The sequence below is a fragment of the Mustelus asterias genome, chromosome 14 (genome assembly GCF_964213995.1).
Source record: "Mustelus asterias chromosome 14, sMusAst1.hap1.1, whole genome shotgun sequence".
In the NCBI taxonomy this organism is placed as follows: Eukaryota; Metazoa; Chordata; class Chondrichthyes; order Carcharhiniformes; family Triakidae; genus Mustelus; species Mustelus asterias.
In genome coordinates, this window is record NC_135814.1 from 41,201,117 (window position 1) to 41,218,860 (window position 17,744).

Below are 17,744 nucleotides of genomic sequence, written 5' to 3' on the forward strand. Positions count from 1 at the left end.
GTAGTAGAAGAATAGTACTATTAAATTCTATATTCTGCATTAACAGAATTGTTTACAAACTGTGACAAGTGGGGTAGCATAAGAATCTGTTCTTGCAATTCAACTATTTGTAATCCATATTAATGACTTTAAGCAGGGACCAGAGTGTAAAATATGAGTTTGCTGGTGCTGCAAAGTTGGTTGGAGAAGTAAGAAGTAGATGGGACACAGAGGGATATGTACAGATTGAATGAGTCGGCACGTTTATGGCAGATGTGGTACAATGTAATATAGTGTGAAGTTTATTTGTAAAAATAGAGAATATTTTTAGACTGGTGTAATACTGGTAATTAATTATATTCGGAGGGTCAAGGGTGCCCTTGTACATCACAAGTTAAGATGGTAGTATAGCACGCAATAAGGATGGCAAATGGCACGAAAAAGGGATTGGGGTGAAGAAGTCTTTCTACACACTATATAAACAGGCCATTGGCGAGGCCATATCTAGAATACTGTTTTGGTCTCCTTGTCTAAGGAGGACATACCCAAGAAGTGGAGCAACAGAGACAGGGTCTCCTTAAAGTCTTTATAGCTGTGACAATCTTCGATATTTTGTTTCTTAAAACATTTTTTTGTCACCATATTCTAACTGACGAAATGACTTCCTTTGGACTGATTCAGCCCATGTCCCTTTGGTATCACCAAATCTTCAGGGCTTGAGCATTCGCGTTGTACTTGGTGACTCTCTAGCCAGGAGGTAATGGAAACCAATCAATTCTTGTTCAACCAGTTCTTCCTTCTGGACTTTTTAATAAGATACTAACATAAATATTAGTCACGGAAAAAAGAAGAGTTCTCTGCTTGCATCAACCAATAATGTTGAAGGTATTCCCTCAATACCTTGCCCAATTGCTTGAGGTGAGACCAGTCTCAGTCCATCTTTCCACTTGATGTTTGAAAATCTTGAGCTATTTGTCTATAAAGGCTCAGACCTTGCTCTGGAAGTTGTATCGTTGGGTTGCTTATCGCTGGGGAAAGTATCAAATCCCCTCTTTTGTTACTGTTTGCCTGAAAGTCTCTGCTGGTCAGAAATGTTATGGCTGCCAATTGCAACTTTGATTTCCAGTGCCAAAGCACTGAATGGGACAGTATCATTATTATTAACTTGCTCCTTGAGGTGTGAGACTCGCCACCATAATCCCAGATAAAGAAGTGATTAACCTGACAAGTCATCCTCTTAGCTCATGCACATCCTGTGAACAGTCCCGCTAAGGAAACCAGATGTCACCGCAAAATAGTGTACTAGATAACAAGAACAAGCTTTAAACCTAACCAATGTCTATTAATACAAGTCCCACGGTTTGTCTGCTGGTTTTGACCTTCCTGTGGGGAAAGTTCAAATATGGAATGATTAGATGCCTACAAATAACTAGAAATGGGGCTTTTCCTCCACCTCAAGTATTATCAAGCTAATGAGTCAGACTCTGGTTCCAAATATAGCTGGAACATCAGAATTGGCCCCTCTCTCAGGAAGAATGTGATCAGGTGCAAGTCAGATCATATGGATAGGCATAAGTTGCACCCCATCATTTCTGCAACAGGCCGAGGAAAAGCTTTAATCTCTTTCAATGAAGTATTATACTTGAACAAAATGAATATTACTCACTTGGTGGACAATTAACATGCAGTTTGCTGTCATGTGTGTTTTCTAAGGAAAATGGGTTTTTGATCCACTGCCATCTGTTCTCCACCTGATGGGAGCGGTTTAAGGAAAATAAACCCCCACGTGTATTACAATAACTATAAGTAAATTTGACAAATTAAGTTTAGACTTTATATATTGATCTGGCATAACCTTCTGTCTCTTAGAGTGGAAGGTGGGTCTGTCATATATTCCATAGTAAATTATATACCACAATCCGAGATTAACTGTCAAATCTGGATTTCCTGTCCTACACACGGAGGTAACCCAGGTGCACAAAACAATCATATATCTTATTTGGGGGGGGAAAAAAATGGAGGAAAGCCTAAATTGTAACCATGGAAACTTCATGTCTTCCATAATGCATGTTTGAGGTACTGAGTTTTCAAGAGTGTCATTTATAGCTTCTACCCAGGATGAGTATTAGTGGGAACAGTTGCATTAAGTGATATTTGTATGTAATGTTAATGAAATGTTTTTGAGATCGGAAACCTCTCATTTGCTCTCCATTACTATAGTTCCTAATTTAGCTAGATGTTCTGGCACCAACTGGGGCTGAGGAGCATTGGCATTAGGCAGTCACCACTAGGTCGTAATGCACTACCATTATCCTATTCGCCAAATACTATTAAGTGCATGTAAAAGATAGAAACTGTCGGGTGAGAAAAAGCGTTTGAAATAAGTTTCGAATTCCTGAAGATTTTGCAGTCACTAAGTGTGTTTTATTTTCGTACGTAGGTTGCTAAAATTTATATGGTGTTCTTTTCTATGTGTAAGAAAACTTGTTAAATTTTGGACTGTGCAAGTACTATGCATTTTTAAGGTTAATGGATGACATCACATTACAGATTGAAATTGTGCATGTGAATAATAGCTGAATTCTCAGTGTTTCCCTAGCAACAGCCTTTCTTTAGCTTCTTGTAAACTAAATCTTTATTGTGCAAGGACACTTTGTTTTCCTTTGCCAGAAAATGGGAAAACCGCTTGGTTGCAACACTAAATGTTACAAGCATTCTCCATTTTGAGCAATAACTATGATACCTTTGATGTCTCATTGCTGATAATTAAGAATTATTTGATTCAAAGAGTTAAATATTTATCTATTAAATGTGCAAAAGTTGCAGCAATTTCTAACGTTCCCATTAGTTTAACTCCAGCTTCCAATGGTTTCCAAGGTATAATGTATGGTGGGAAGTGAGGCTGCTGAGTTGTGGGCCAGTATGTAGTCTACGTTGACAGCTTTGTGCTGTTGGAACAAGGTTGCTGCTTCCTGCATCCCAGACATGAGGTCAAGTATTGCCTCCTGCTGCTTTCTGTATAAATAAATAAGTAAATAAAACAGCACCTTGTCTGGAATTGGAAGGAAACAGCAGATATGTTGAATGCTTTAACTGCCCTCCACCGCAGCCCCGAGGGCGGCAGCAACATCAGCTGCCAGATTCTGTAAAACCTTGGTAAGATTAGGAAGATACAGCGTTTACATCATTCACTCTGTCACCCAAAGCCTCAAGGGCAGAGATGTGAGCTTGCAGCAAGGTGGAAGCTCCATTGATGCTCTCAGGTTTAACTTTGCCGGCACAATGTTAGGCGTGACAATTGCAGCAGACGCGGAGGCCACACCAGCCTGTGGCCACCCTCTAACTGGCCTGTCTGAGGAGATGGTGGCATGCTGCATTTCCTTAATCCAGTGGTTCCCAAACTTTTTTTCGCTGGGCCGCACTTTCGGAATAAGAATTTGCTTGCGCCACACCAAATTTTTTATTGATAAGAAATACATTCAAAAACAAAACAGCTCCTAGCAGTGCTTGATTCATAACATAGAACACAACTAGTTTATAATATGATCATGGGACATCCAGACAGTATAAAACAATCACTTTGGAAAAAAAACTAATCCATGTTTAAATGTTTATTTGATTGTCCTTGAATCTTCCCGCCACACTTGTCATCTTCTCTTGCTGCACCAGTGTGGCGCGCCGCACCCTTTGGGAACCACTGCCTTAATCTATGAAACTGGCTTGCAATGCCAGAGAGCTCATCTCACCTTGCTCGGTAGAATGGGTCTATGTCAGTTCCCAGTGGAGAGCTGGATGTCTCGGATTCTGCTTGAGTGGCTGAGGTCAGAGTTCTCTCTCCTCAGGAGAAAAGGAAGATTTGTGCGTTTGATGCTCCAACGCCCTGTCACCTAGAAGCTGATTGGGAACAAATCCCAACATAACTTGTGCCCACGCTCTCTAAATATTCCCCCAAATGTTCGCCCTTTGCCATCTCTTCATTCCTCTCCACTTCCACAGTGACTGGCTTCAGTCATCTTGAATGACCTCCTGGGAATAAAAAGCAGTGGGTTAGAATTGCTGCCTTTGTCGGTGTTGATGTGGTTCATGGGGAAGGAGTTAGTGACACTCCGACCCCTGCTCTGATGCATATGAAAATAACAGGTGAACAAATACTCAGCTGGTGCTGGACTTGCCCCACCTCTCAATGTGGCCTCCACTGTGGCTCATGGTGGTCAGGAGCTGCTTCCTCCTCCTTGTGGGGAGCAGAGGTTTGAGTCCTCATCTTCTTGCTCTCTCCTAACATCGTGCACCATCTTGCCCCATAAAGACAAAAAGAGAGAGAACTTTGGCTTGAAGTCACTACATGTCTGGAACAGCTGAAGGTGCAACTGGTCTGCATCTTCCCAGGCACTGTTGTTGTAAGGTGGTTGCTCAATGACTTGTGCTTCAGCTACCTGAGAGGCAAATAGTCTTCTGCAAACCTACATGCTGGTGTAATAAGTGCCAAATTTCTTCTCAGAAAATAGTTCATGGCTTATTTGCACTTGTAAATTCTGTCAGATTTCTGTCTTTACCAACATCTCCCCTGTTTACTCTTCCTATCTTTTTTTAAAGAACATGACAGGTCCGGGCAGACAAAGGACAGAGTCAATGCCACTTAGTGGAGCTGCTGCATCATATAACTCAAAAAAGACCAAAAGAAAGGCCCCTCTGCCTCCGAGTAAAGTGGAAAACCAAAAGACCCAAGATTATTCAACAGGTTATTTATATTTACTTGTATTTTTCTGTCGCAAAGGTGGTTTGAGTAATATAGTAGAACTTCATTAGGATGACACTGTTATTGTCTACTAAGTATCTGCAAACAAGGGAAGAAAGTATATTCCTAAATATTGCAGCTTCAGTTTTTATGCTGAAAGAGCATGTGCTCTTGCAAAACTGAAAACATTTTTCAAAGTTGAAGGGCTTATTTGCTTTATTTTGGGGAAAAAATGGAGTAATGCTACACTAAACTATTTTTCTAAAGCTAAAAGATTGATATTAACAATATCAGAACTGTTTTAGAAAATGATGCATCTCCGCATCAAGGCTCATTGTTGTGGGTAACGTATGACCATAGATGAAGAATTGGTCAATGGATAGTTAAAGTTTGTTTATTAGTCACAAGTAAGGCTCACATTAATAGTGCAATGAAGTTACTGTGAAATTCCCCTAGTCGCCACACTCCGACACTTGTTCTGTTCAATGCATCTAACCAGCTTGTTTTTCGGACTGTGGGAGGAAACCCGAGCACCTGGAGGAAACCCACGCAGACACGGGGAGAACGTGCAAACTCCACACAGACAGTGACCCAAGCTGGGAATTGAACCCGGGTCCCTGACACTGTGAGGAAGCTGTGCTAACCACTGTGCCACCGTGCCGTCCCGGATAGGGAAGCAGATGGTGGGCATAAATAGGGCGTTTTGAATTTGGCAGGCTGTAATTAGTTGAGTGCGGCAAGAATCAGTTATGGGACCTCTGCCATTTGTAATCTATATCAATGACTTTGAGAAATCATGAGTAATTTGTGGATGTTTGCTGACGCAAAGCTAGGTGGGAATGCAAGGTGTGAGGAGGCTGCAGAGAGATATAAGTGAGTGGACGTCAAAGTGGCAGATGGAATATAATGTGGTTATTCACTTTTATTATCAGAACAGAAAAACAGACTTTAAAAGGTGTTAAATGTTGATGTTCAAAGAGACTTGACTGTACTTGTACAACAAAGTTAGTATGCAGGTACAGAAGCAATCGGGAAGGCAAATTGCATGTTGGTCTTAATTGCAAGGGGATGGGAATACAAGATAAACATGTCTTGCTACTTTGAGACCACATCTGGAGAACTGTGCCTAGTTTGACCTCTAAGAAGAGAGTACAGCAAAGGTTCACTCATTTGCTTCTTGGAATGAGAGGATTGTCTGATGAGAGGTTCAGTAAATTGGGCCTATACTCTGGAATTTAGGAGAATCAGAGGTGATCTCAATGTAAAATGAAATCCTGAAGGGGCTTGACGGTACACATTGAGGCTATTTCCCCTGGCTGGGCAGTCAGGAACATGGTCTCAAGATAAGGGGTTAAATATTTCGGACTGAGATGAGAAGTTTCTTCATTCCGAGGAATGAAGACTAACGTCTCACTGGCCTACCTGTTTTTGATATGTTCCAGACTGTATATAAACTTCTATATACACATCAAAATGGAAGGAAATTGTCATTTTATATGACACAACTGCCCCTAACTTCTGGTGATAACAACACCTAGATAACAAGGACACCTAAGTCAGACTCCTATTTATTGACTACAGCTCAGCCTTCAACACAATTATTCCCACGAAACTCATCTCCAAACTCCGTGGCCTGGGCCTCGGCACCTCCCTCTGCGACTGGATCCTGAACTTCCTAACTCTCAGATCGCAATCAGTAAGGATAGGCAACAACACAACCTCCACGATCATCCTCAACACCGGTGCCCCACAAGGCTATGTTCTCAGCCCCCTACTACACTCCTTATGCACCTATGACTGTGTGGCCAAATTCCCCTCCAATTCGATTTTCGAGTTTGCTGACGACACCACCGTAGTGGGTCGGATCTCACACAATGATGAGACAAAGTACAGGAATGAGATAAAGAATCTGGTGAACTGGTGTGGCAACAATAATCTCTCCCTCAATGTCAACAAAACGAAGGAGATTGTCATTGACTTCAGGAAGCGTAAAGGAGAACATGCCCCGGTTAGCATCAATGGGGACGAAGTAGAAAGAGTCGAGAGCTTAAAGTTTTTAGGTGTCCAGATCACCAGCAATATGTCCTGGTCCCCCCCCATGCCGACACTATAGTTAAGAATGCCCACCAACGCCTCTACTTTCTCAGAAGACTAAGGAAATTTGACATGTCAGCTACGACTCTCATCAAGTTTTATAGATGCTCCATAGAAAGCATGTCTTCTGGTTGTATCACAGCTTGGTATGGCTCCTGCCCTGCCCAAGACCACCAGGAACTACAAAAGGTCGTGAATGTAGCCCAATCCATCACGCAAACCAGCCTCCCAGCCATTGACTCTGTCTAAACTTCCCGCTGCCTCGGCAAAGCAGCCAACATAATTAAGGACCCCACGTACCCCAAACATTCTCTCTTCCACCTCCTTCCGTCGGGAAAAAGATACAAAAGTCTGAGGTCACGTACCAACCGACTCAAGAACAGCTTCTTCCCTACTGCTGTCAGACTTTTGAATGGACTTTCCTTGCATTAAGTTGATCTTTCCCCACACCCTAGCTATGACTGTAACACTACCTTCTGCACACTCTCGTTTCCTTCTCTATGAACGGTATGTTTAGTCTGTATAGCGCGCAAGAAACAATACTTTGTCACGTGTATTAACATACAGTGAAATAATAAATCAAATCAAATGTTGTGGTAGTTGAGTCGAATTGCCACTCCATTCCTTATTACCTTGAAATCCAACCACTCCTGACTTGCCCGAGCTTCCAACTCGGGTCGGGTGAGATCTGTACGGTGCAGCAAGTTCCCGAGGCCAACAGTCTGAGGTAAGTAAGCCAGGCCCTCCTTTCAGCTCTCAAAGCAGGTAAGCTTCAAGGTCCTGCCACTTTGAAGAGCCAGGGCAAAGGTAAGTGGGTAGAAATTGTGGGGGGTGGGTTGCTGGTGACTGGAGGGGTGGAGAGAGAGGTTAGTCAGGGAAGATATTGGGAGGCTGCGGAAGTAGTCCTGCAAGGGGTTAGTTGCGAGGGGAGTGGGGAGTCATGTTGGGGATGGGTGTGGGTCATTGATATAGTTACCCAGGAGCTAGAAATGGTTATAATTCTTCCAATTTTTTTCTGGGTATCTATTGCTGCATGGTAGTCAGAACCATCCAAAGTTTGGAACTTAAATCGCTTTTTCACCTAGGAACCTAGGGTACCCAACCCCTCAGGAGCTGGGGAGTTACAGCCCAATGGACTGAATCTTCTGCTCCCACTGGTGACAAATTTGGAGGCAAGAAGGGCACAGCTGTTCTCTTTATATATTAACGATCTAGATGACGGGACTGGGAGCATTCTGGCCAAGTTTGCCGATGATACAAAGATAGGTGGAGGGGCAGGTAGTATTGAGGAGGTGGGGAGGCTGCAGAAAGATTTAGACAGTTTAGGAGAGTGGTCCAAGAAGTGGCTGATGAAATTCAACGTGGGCAAGTGCGAGGTCGTACACTTTGGAAAAAAGAATAGAGGCATGGACTATTTTCTAAACGGTGACAAAATTCATAATGCTAAAGTGCAAAGGGACTTGGGAGTCCTAGTCCAGGATTCTCTAAAGGTAAACTTGCAGGTTGAGTCCGTAATTAAGAAAGCAAATGTAATGTTGTCATTTATCTCAAGAGGCTTGGAATACAAAAGCAGGGATGTACTTCTGAGGCTTTATAAAGCACTGGTTAGGCCCCATTTGGAGTACTGTGAGCAATTTTGGGCCCCACACCTCAGGAAGGACATACTGGCACTGGAGCGGGTCCAGCGGAGATTCACACGGATGATCCCAGGAATGGTAGGCCTGACATACGATGAACGTCTGAGGATCGTGGGATTATATTCATTGGAGTTTAGGAGGTTGAGGGGAGATCTGATAGAAACTTACAAGGTAATGAACGGCTTAGATAGGATGGACGTAGGGAAGTTGTTTCCATTAACAGGGGAGACTAGGACGCGGGGGCACAGCCTTAGAATAAAAGGGAGTCACTTTAGAACAGAGATGAGGAGAAATTTCTTCAGCCAGAGAGTGGTGGGTCTGTGGAATTCATTGCCACAGAGGGCTGTGGAGGCCGAGACGTTGAGCGTCTTCAAGACAGAAATTGATAAATTCTTGATTTCTCGAGGAATTAAGGGCTATGGGGAGAGAGCGGGTAAATGGAGTTGAAATCAACCATGATTGAATGGTGGAGTGGACTCGATGGGCCGAATGGCCTTACTTCCGCTCCTATGTCTTATGGTCTTATGGTCTTATGGTCTTAATTAGATGGGATGGTGGAGTACTTGAACTCCGACACCTTCCCAGCTCCGCCACAATCAAGTTTCGGGTGGGAAGACCAAGGGCTGGCCTTCCTGCCAGGCGGCCAGTTGATGACAACGTCAGGGCCTCATCCTTCCAACAGTAGCCAAAGCCTTCTGGGTGGTGGTGCTGCTGAGTGCAAGTGTTGCTGGCCTCTGATTGGCCAACAGCCTTCGCTTGGCAAGATTTCCACACTTGATTCCAGGGGAAGGCCCGGGGTGATCTCGGCACTGCCTGATTAGCATGTCATTCAATGGGCCTTTCCAAGATGAGACACCTTGGGTCTCTTGCAGGCCTCCAGCTGCCAGTCGAGACCCCTGATGCCTCAACAAGATTCTGTCCAGATCCTAAATGAAGAAAATTGTTACACGATAAAGTCTAGTGGTTTCGGGGGTTATGTTCCCCCAAAATCTCTCAGACGGCGAAATCTCAAATGGGGAACATGTTTTCGAATGGGACTCGGGTTCCAGTCATGCGAGGACAGCATTGGTTTGGGCAGTTATGCTACAGCAAATTGTTTTGCAGTACCTTTATATGACAGACGGGGGAACCTCTGAGCAATACATCGGTTAAGGTTTAACATCAAGCAGCCATTCTTGCAAAGTTTAAGTTTATTTATTAGTGTCACAAGTAGGCTTGTATTAACACTGCAATGAAGTTACTGTAAAAATCCCCTAGTTGCCACACGCCAGGGCCTGTTCGGGTACACTGAGGGAGAATTTAACATGGCCAATGCACCTAGCCAGCACGTCTTTTCGACTGTGGGAGAAAACCAGAACACCCCAATGCAGACATGGGGAGAACGTGCAAACTCCGCACAGACAGTGACCAAAGCTGGGAATCGAACCTGGATCTCTGGCGCTGTGAGGCAGCAGTGCTAACCACAGTGCTGCATCTCAGGCCCCAGCGATTCGGACATTTCTGGGTTAATCCCTTCGGTCAGACTGCAGTTCAGCTAAAACCATTCCATTCTCCCTCACACAGGGAGAAGAAACTGCAGATAAATGAATATTGCTCATGGTGTACAAATCACAAAGCGTTGGCAGGTGAAAACACAAAGCAGGAAGTTTTGAATTGGAGCCAATTGCTGGACTGTTTTTCAAGTCAAAATATTCAAAAGCTCCAATTTTAACTTGAGACTGCATGTGCAGCACAATTCCTTGGCAGCATCAATGTGTAGCCTGGCGAGTCGAACATTGAGATCACATTTTAATATGATTGACGGGTTTCCCACTCCAATGACGTCAAGTAATGAGCAGCCTGCCCGTTTTCATAGCACACTTTCCAGCAACTTTTTAGGAAGGAGATTGGATTTCCTTCTGCCCGATTCCCATGTTAAACTGCTGCAAAAGGATCAAGCAGGATAATAAATTACAGGGCTGTTGCCAGGTTTTCAGTTGACTCTGATAAACCTCGGCCATAGCTGCCAGCTTGAGTTAAGCTAAAAGATTCCATGTCACTATTCGAAGATAAGCAGCGGAGTGTTCTCCAGATGTTTGGGTCAATATGTAACCCTTAGCTGAGACCATGAAATGTCTATTACTTGGTCAATCATTCCATTGCTGTTGTATGCGAGCATGCAGTTAACAGATTGCCACTGCATTTTTCCACAAAATACAGTGACTGTGCTTAGAAAGCAATTATCTGGCTAGAAAGTGCCTTGAGACATCCTGAAGGTGGAACTTTTGGTCTCCCAGGGAATTAAGGGATCTCAGAGCGGATGGGAAAATGGAGTTGAAGCCTGTGATCAGCCATGGTCGCATTGAATAATGGAATTGGCTCAACAGGCAACGGTGGCACGGTGGTTTACACTCTCAATGCCAGAGACCCGGGTTCGATTCCCGGCTTGGGTCACTGTCTGTGCAGAGTCTGCACGTTCTCCACGTTTCTGCGTGGGTTTCCTCCGAGTGCTCCGGTTTCCTCCCAATGTCTGGAAGATGTGCTGGTTAGGTGCGTTGGCCATGCTCAATTCTCACTCGGTGTACCTGAACAGGCACCGGAGTGTGGCGACTCGGGGATTTTCACAGTAAGTGCATGGCAGCATTAATGTAAGCCAACTTCTGACACTTTTAAATAAAATTAAACAATATTATCTACTCCTACTTGAGTTCTCCACCCAGCAGCAGCCATGTCATTCCTGGGCCGGGGGGAATAAATCCTCAATCAATTCAAAGGGAAAAATCCAAAGATGATCACCAATGCGTTCCAGCAGATAATGGTGACTACATCACCTAGCAAGCCCCTTACCAAGTTGTACGCAGCAATATCCGCTTCCTCCAGGAACTGGTTCAGCTGCCTTTTTTTAATATCTGCAGCAAATCCACACACTCTGCACAAGCCAATCTCCTATTCCAAAGATCATTGAACCTCTGTGGAAAGTAAAACCTCCTGATGTCGAGGGTGGGATTTTCCCGCCGTGCTCACCCCCAAGATCGGAAAATCCTGCCCGACATCGTCAGAACATTGCATGGCCTGCCCCCCACCGCCCCCCCCACCTCGGCTACGATTCCCATGGCGGGTGAGACAGGAAAATTCTGCCCCTGATGTAGTTCTAGATGTAATTATCCCTAACATTTCTGAACTTGTCACATTCAAATGTTTTGTTCAGATGCACACAATCTAATTTCATCGTTGTTTAGATGCTTCAGTCAAATCTCCCCAAAGCCGAGAATTAAAAGACCAAGTTATTTGACTCTCTCATGGGATCTTAAATGTTTTAAACTGAGTATTAATCTAGTGTCTCTTTGGGAAAGAACTGAACAAAATATTCTAAATGGTGCTGAGCCAAGGTCTCATACCAAGGACATTGTGATTTTTTTTGTGCTCGAGTTAGCTGTACTTGCTAATAATCTATTTACTTTCACTGCATTTCACTCTTTTTGGATGATATGCCTGCCATTGCTGAATGGTTGCAGATAGGCGTAGGTGCCGAGAAATGGGTGTGGGGCTGACATCATTGAGGGTAAATAGGATTATCTGGATTATTAGGTGTGATACCTGAACTCTCAGGACTGCTGATGGGTGAGTGACAGGACTGTGTGATGCATTGAACAGCATGAGAAGCTGGTGCAGAGTGTACAAGATGTAGAATCCCTACAGTGTAGAAGGAGGACATTTGGCCCATTGAGTCTGCACCAAGTCTCCAACAGTGCACTTTACACAGGCCCTATACTCGCAACCTAATCTATTTACTCCACTAATCCCCCTAACCACATCTTGGGCACTAAGGGGCAATTTAGCATGGCCAATCCACCTAACCTGCATATCTTTGGACTGTGGGAGGAAACCAGAGCACCTGGAGGAAACCCACGCAGACACAGGGAGAACATGCAAACTCCACACAATCAACTAATGCTGGAATTGAACCCGGTTCCTGGCGCTGTGCAGCACTAGGTCATTAAATTTCTCCTGGCACTGCTGCTCGGTCTTCAAGGTCAGACTCCTGGAGCTCGCCTCCTTTGGCCCCCTTCTCCCCTCCCCCCTTCTCCTCTCCCCCCACCTTTCTCTTCAGAGGGTTTTATGGCACTAACAGTTTGGGTCACGATCTGGGGGGAATAGTGGCAAGTCAGGCTCGGAATTGAGGGTGGAGGGGGTGATGTGGGTTGGGTTGGGATATTGGGGGCAAGGCATCAGGGATCTGGATCAGGTTGCGACGTGGGGTGGGAGGAGTGACCATTGTATCGGAGCAGCTCTAGATATTTGGGGGTGGGGGGTGGTTTTCAGTCAGGGTGGGTCCTCTGGAGGGTCAGGGGATGATATTGATTGGGAGTGGTGGCTCAGTCTGGGTGTTTAAAGGTTAAAGGGGTTGTTTTCATACTAACTCTTTCAAACTATCAGAATAAAACTGGCAGAACCATCCAAAGTTAGTGATTGAATTTGCTTTGTGTACTTATCTGTGGGAAGTTGACCCTTTTGGACAATTGCTGGGTAAATCCTTGCGTGGGAGCCACCAAGAGGAATACCCCAGCGCATCATTGGGGTATCCCCCATATGTGACATTGAGGAATCAGGAAGTTATGAGCCAGTGTAATTAGATGTATTGGTTACAACTTGGGGGATAAATACCGATGAGGACTGGCTGGGCAAAACGTCCAGTTTGTGAGTTGTGTGTTCCACGTACAGTGGAACACCTGAATTACACTGAAGCAAGGAGGACTGAACAGAATAATATCTCGAGGTTGAGACCCATGCAAGGTTTCTCTGCTGAGCGCATTCATTAAAACTGCATCTGACTCGAAGACTGTGGGCTGAGTCCCATAACTAAGAATTTGGGGGGCCGATTCTCCCATCCCATTACGCTGCTATTTTAGCGCAGCAGGCCGGGTGAATCCAGCGGTGACTGATTCGCACTGGGCGTCCGGGCCTCTGCGCGTCTCCCAGCGTCGGCACCGTTGGCACGGAGCTGCATAGTATATACAGAAAGTAATTTAAATATATTTTAAATGACATTAGCGGGCCCGGGACTGAAATCTCCGGGCCCCCCTTGCCACCACTGCCCCGCCAGGCGTGGTTCACTCCAGCGGGGTTCACTTTAGCTCCTTATTTACAGGGAGCTGGCGGCCCGATCCCGACGGAGTGAAGGGGAGGCAATTGAGGTTCCTCCCCCCAAAAGGGTCGGTGGCCGGGGATGGCTGCCCCCTGGGCATTGCCAGCCTGGAACCCTGGCACTGCCCAAGGGGTGAAGTGCCAATGCCCAGGGGGCATCTTGGCATTGGGTGGGGTCTGATATGGGCAGGGCCTCTGGGGGACAATGGGTGGGGGAGTCCCGCTGCCACTCTGCAGTTGGGGCTGCCGGGTGGGATTCGGGGGGAGGGGGGTTCGAGGCTGGCCCAGGCATGTTTGGGGGGCCAGTGATCAGGCTGGGGTGGGGGGGCTGGCCAACAATTGGGAGGCCGGCAGACAGGGACTACTGCACCTGCGCCGATCTCTGCTCTGACAGATCGGCGCATGCACAGTGGCCCACTCAGTGCTATGCTGCCAGCTTCCAGCGTGAATAGGCCCTGCCCCCAGCATTTTAACGTGAATTACTCTAGTGCACTCTGCTGTGCACATGTGGGAGATTCTTTTTTAAGCTCCCGCTGAAAAATCAGCAGGATTTACTCTAGTTTTTATGCAAATTCGACACTTAGAATTTTTTTGGGCGAACCGCTCCCTTGATCTCCTAATGTGAGCTCACATTCCTGTGCAGAGCTGAAGAAGTTTTACACGGTGTGGGGAATGACTGATGTTAAACTGAGCTCATCTGCATTTGAGTTTGCATTGCATTATCCCACTCAACAACAATAAAACCTGCACATATAAACTGATTTATAAATGTAATATGTCTTGGAGCTTATGATAAAGTGGAAAAGGATAGATACAAAAAAAAGGGTAAAGACAAGGGGAATCTGGTGGCATAGTTGGAAGAAGAGAATTTTGTCAGGATTTTGGAGGGGATAACAAGATGGAAGAGAATTGAGTCGAGAATTCCAGGGAGTAGTGGTATGCTGGTTAGAAGAGTGTCAGAATGAGTGAAGGAAGGATAGAAGCAAGGAGTTCCAAGGTTCATAGAAACATAGAAGATAGGAGAAGGCGATTTGGCCCTTCGAGCCTGCTCCGCCATTTATTACGATCATCTCTGATCATCCAACTCAATAGCCTAATCCTGCTTTTTCCCCATAAACTTTGATCCCATTCACCCCAAGTGCTATATCCAGCCGTCTCCTTGAATATATTCAATGTTTTGGCATCAACTGCTTCCTGTGGTAATGAATTCCACAGGCTCACCACTCTTTGGGTGAAGAAATGTCTCCTCACCTCCGTCCTAAATGGTCTACCTTGAATCCTCAGACTGTGACCTCTGGTTCTGGACTCGCCCACCATCGGAATATCCTCCCTGCATCTACCCTATCTAGTCTTGCTAGAATTTTATAAGTCTCTATGAGATCCCCCCCTCATTTGTTTGAACTCCAGCGAAAACAATCCTAACCTAATCAATCTCTCTTCATACATCAGTCCCGCCATCCCTGGAACTGGCCTGGTAAACATTCTCAGCACTCCGTCGGGAGCAAGAACATCCTTCCTCAGAAAAGGAGACCAAAACTGCAGACAATACTCGAGGTGTCGCCTCACCAAGGCCCTGTATAATTGCAGCAACACATCCCTGCTCCTGTACTCTAAACCTCTCCCAATGAAGGCCAACATGCCATTTGTGGTCTTTCCTGCCTGCTGCACATGCATGCTTACTTTCAGTGACTGGGGCACATGGACACCCTGGTCCCGCTGCACACTCCCCTCTCCCAATTTACTGCCATTTAGGTAGTAATCTCCCTCCTTGTTTTTGCTTCCAAAGAGAATAATCTCACATTTATCCAAACTATACTGCATCTGCCATTGATTTGCCCACTCATCCAACCTCTCCAGATCATTCTGATCATTCCTAGCCAACATTCTTCCCACCACCAAAACAAAGGTTAATTTACTGCTGTTTGTGAAACTTTTGCTGCACACACCATGTATTTAACCTTTACTGACACTGCTCAATGCATTTTGAGTTTGCATGGAATTGCATTGAGATGTTTGAGAAATGGGAGAGTGCAGCATTTTAAGTTGAAATCTTGTGTTCCCTTCACGTCTCTTCAGTGTAGCTCTTTTCAGCCTGTGTATAACAAAGCCAGAATCAGGGCAGCCCTTGAACTAACACCTGGTGTGCTGCAGCAATGTTTCTGTTACCACAAAGTATTTAATTGTTTCTCTGTGAGGGTGTTTGAAACTTGGTGGCTGGAATTCTCTGGCTGTTAGCTGGTGGCTGATCTGTTCCTGCTGGTGGCACATCCCGCAGCTCGTTTTGCGGCAGCTTCAATGGGACGTCCCACTGACAGTGACCAGAAGATCCCACCACTGGCAAACGGCCCGCTGCCTCTTGCTGTCGAGAAACCCGCTGATGGGAGGTCGGAAAATTCTGGCCGATAATGTGCCGTGTGATGTAAAACAAGACTTAGATTTAGTTTAGTTTCGTACAAGATTTAGTTTAACACAAACAAGAACCAGTAGTTTTAAACTAACTTCCTCAGAAACAAGTGATTGAATCGTTTATGTTCAAATAAAGTATGAAGACTTAGATGGACTGTGGACTTTAAAACTGTGCACCTCATATGGCTTTATCAAACCTTATGAGACATTTGTGAATTCTTCCCAGTTGAAGATTAATGTAACACATCTCTCTTCAATTGTTTATATCAAATCAAAGGAGATGTATTTATTTTAAGCAAATCAATTAATTCAAAATCTATATTTGTCCTGATTGAAGCATTTAGGTTAAGGATTGAGGTACAAATCTTTTGAGCTGTTCTAAGAATTCCAAAGTAATGACTGCCTTAAACACACATACTACAGAGATATTTCAAAGGTTTCAATAAATGTAACATAAATGGAAAAATTGTATTTCTGTCTTGATGATGATGTTGTGTTTTGTTCTGCCAGATTCTAATCTGGGATCAGTGGATTCCTGCCCAAGTCCTGCTGCTGCAGATAACACTGCCGCTGTTAAAATATCCTCCACATCAGCTGATGATCAAGGTAAAAATGTTCCCCACTTACCAGCAAATATCAATTCTTCCCCCATCTTTATATGATTTGCTTAAATGAGAGTTCTGATCAATTTGGCTATTTTTAAAAACAAAAGTTACATTTAACACACACTTCTCTTGATGCTATGTAATGTTTCAAAATAATATATATAATATATACATAAGCCCAGAGTATGCAGCAATTAAAAGTAGGCCTTTTGATTTAAGTGAATAGTTGGAAGAAAAGAAACACTTGCCTTTACATAGTGACTTGATGACCTCGGGATGCCTCCAAGTACTTTACAACCAATAAGTACTTATTGAAGGGTAGTCACTTGTAATTAAAAATATAAATTTAAAAATGTAAATTTACTTGTACGTAATGGACTGGGAATTAATCTTGGGCAGGAGCACAATACTGGTAATAGCAAACGGGCCGTCTGCTTTACATTAGATAAATGGAAAAGAAATAAGACAGATTGTAAAATGTGCTATCAATTAATTATCAGCTGACTTGATGCTCCTAGCCAATTTGACTATCTACCCATTTAAACGTCGTTCACTCTTAAGAATAAATAAATACACAAATAAGAGGAATTCTGTTTGAAAGGTGAATGTTTATGTGTCCATTCAACAACTTGTAATGACATTCAGTTTCATGCATATATAGCTCTTGAAAAATAAATCAATAAAAATCATCTTGCCTCGAGTTAGATATCCATTTAGGAAAATGTTGAATGAAGCCAGAGTAATAAAAACAATTCAATTGGACTGTTTTAGCAAAGATTTTCCACTCATTTGAAATTAAATCATTTCAAAGATTAGTCAAACCGATTTCAGTAAAACTGGAATCAAAATGCTGCTGCCAGTGGCAAACAACATCTACTCAGTCTAGAAGTATGGACTGCAGAGTAAACTATGTAACCAGTTCAATATTTTTAAGGGGGAAATGGAATTGTAATTTTAACCTTGCCCCTTTGCTCTCCCTCGTCCCCTCACTCTTGCCCAACCCCTTGAGAACCCCTGGCTCTCACTCCCTCCTCTTCCCCCATTGCTCTCTACCCCATTTCTCCCCCTCCCCATCGCGTGCACTCCCTCCCTGTCACCCTTTCCCCCTCCTTGCCACGCTCTCCCCTTTCCCTCCCTCTATACCTGTTGAATATATTTTGGGGC

The 17,744-nt window shown here is 44.4% G+C and overlaps 1 protein-coding gene across 3 annotated transcripts in view; it reads left to right on the top strand.

The window, feature by feature from the left end:
• Positions 1-17,744, top strand: part of cobll1b (cordon-bleu WH2 repeat protein-like 1b) — a 185,680-nt gene that overhangs the window by 144,245 nt on the left and 23,691 nt on the right. For all 3 annotated transcript variants that reach the window (XM_078228237.1, XM_078228236.1, XM_078228238.1), the window contains 2 exons: positions 4,573-4,717; positions 16,486-16,581. In XM_078228237.1, coding sequence (XP_078084363.1) covers positions 4,573-4,717; positions 16,486-16,581 — 241 coding nt within the window. The remainder of the gene's footprint in view (positions 1-4,572; positions 4,718-16,485; positions 16,582-17,744) is intronic.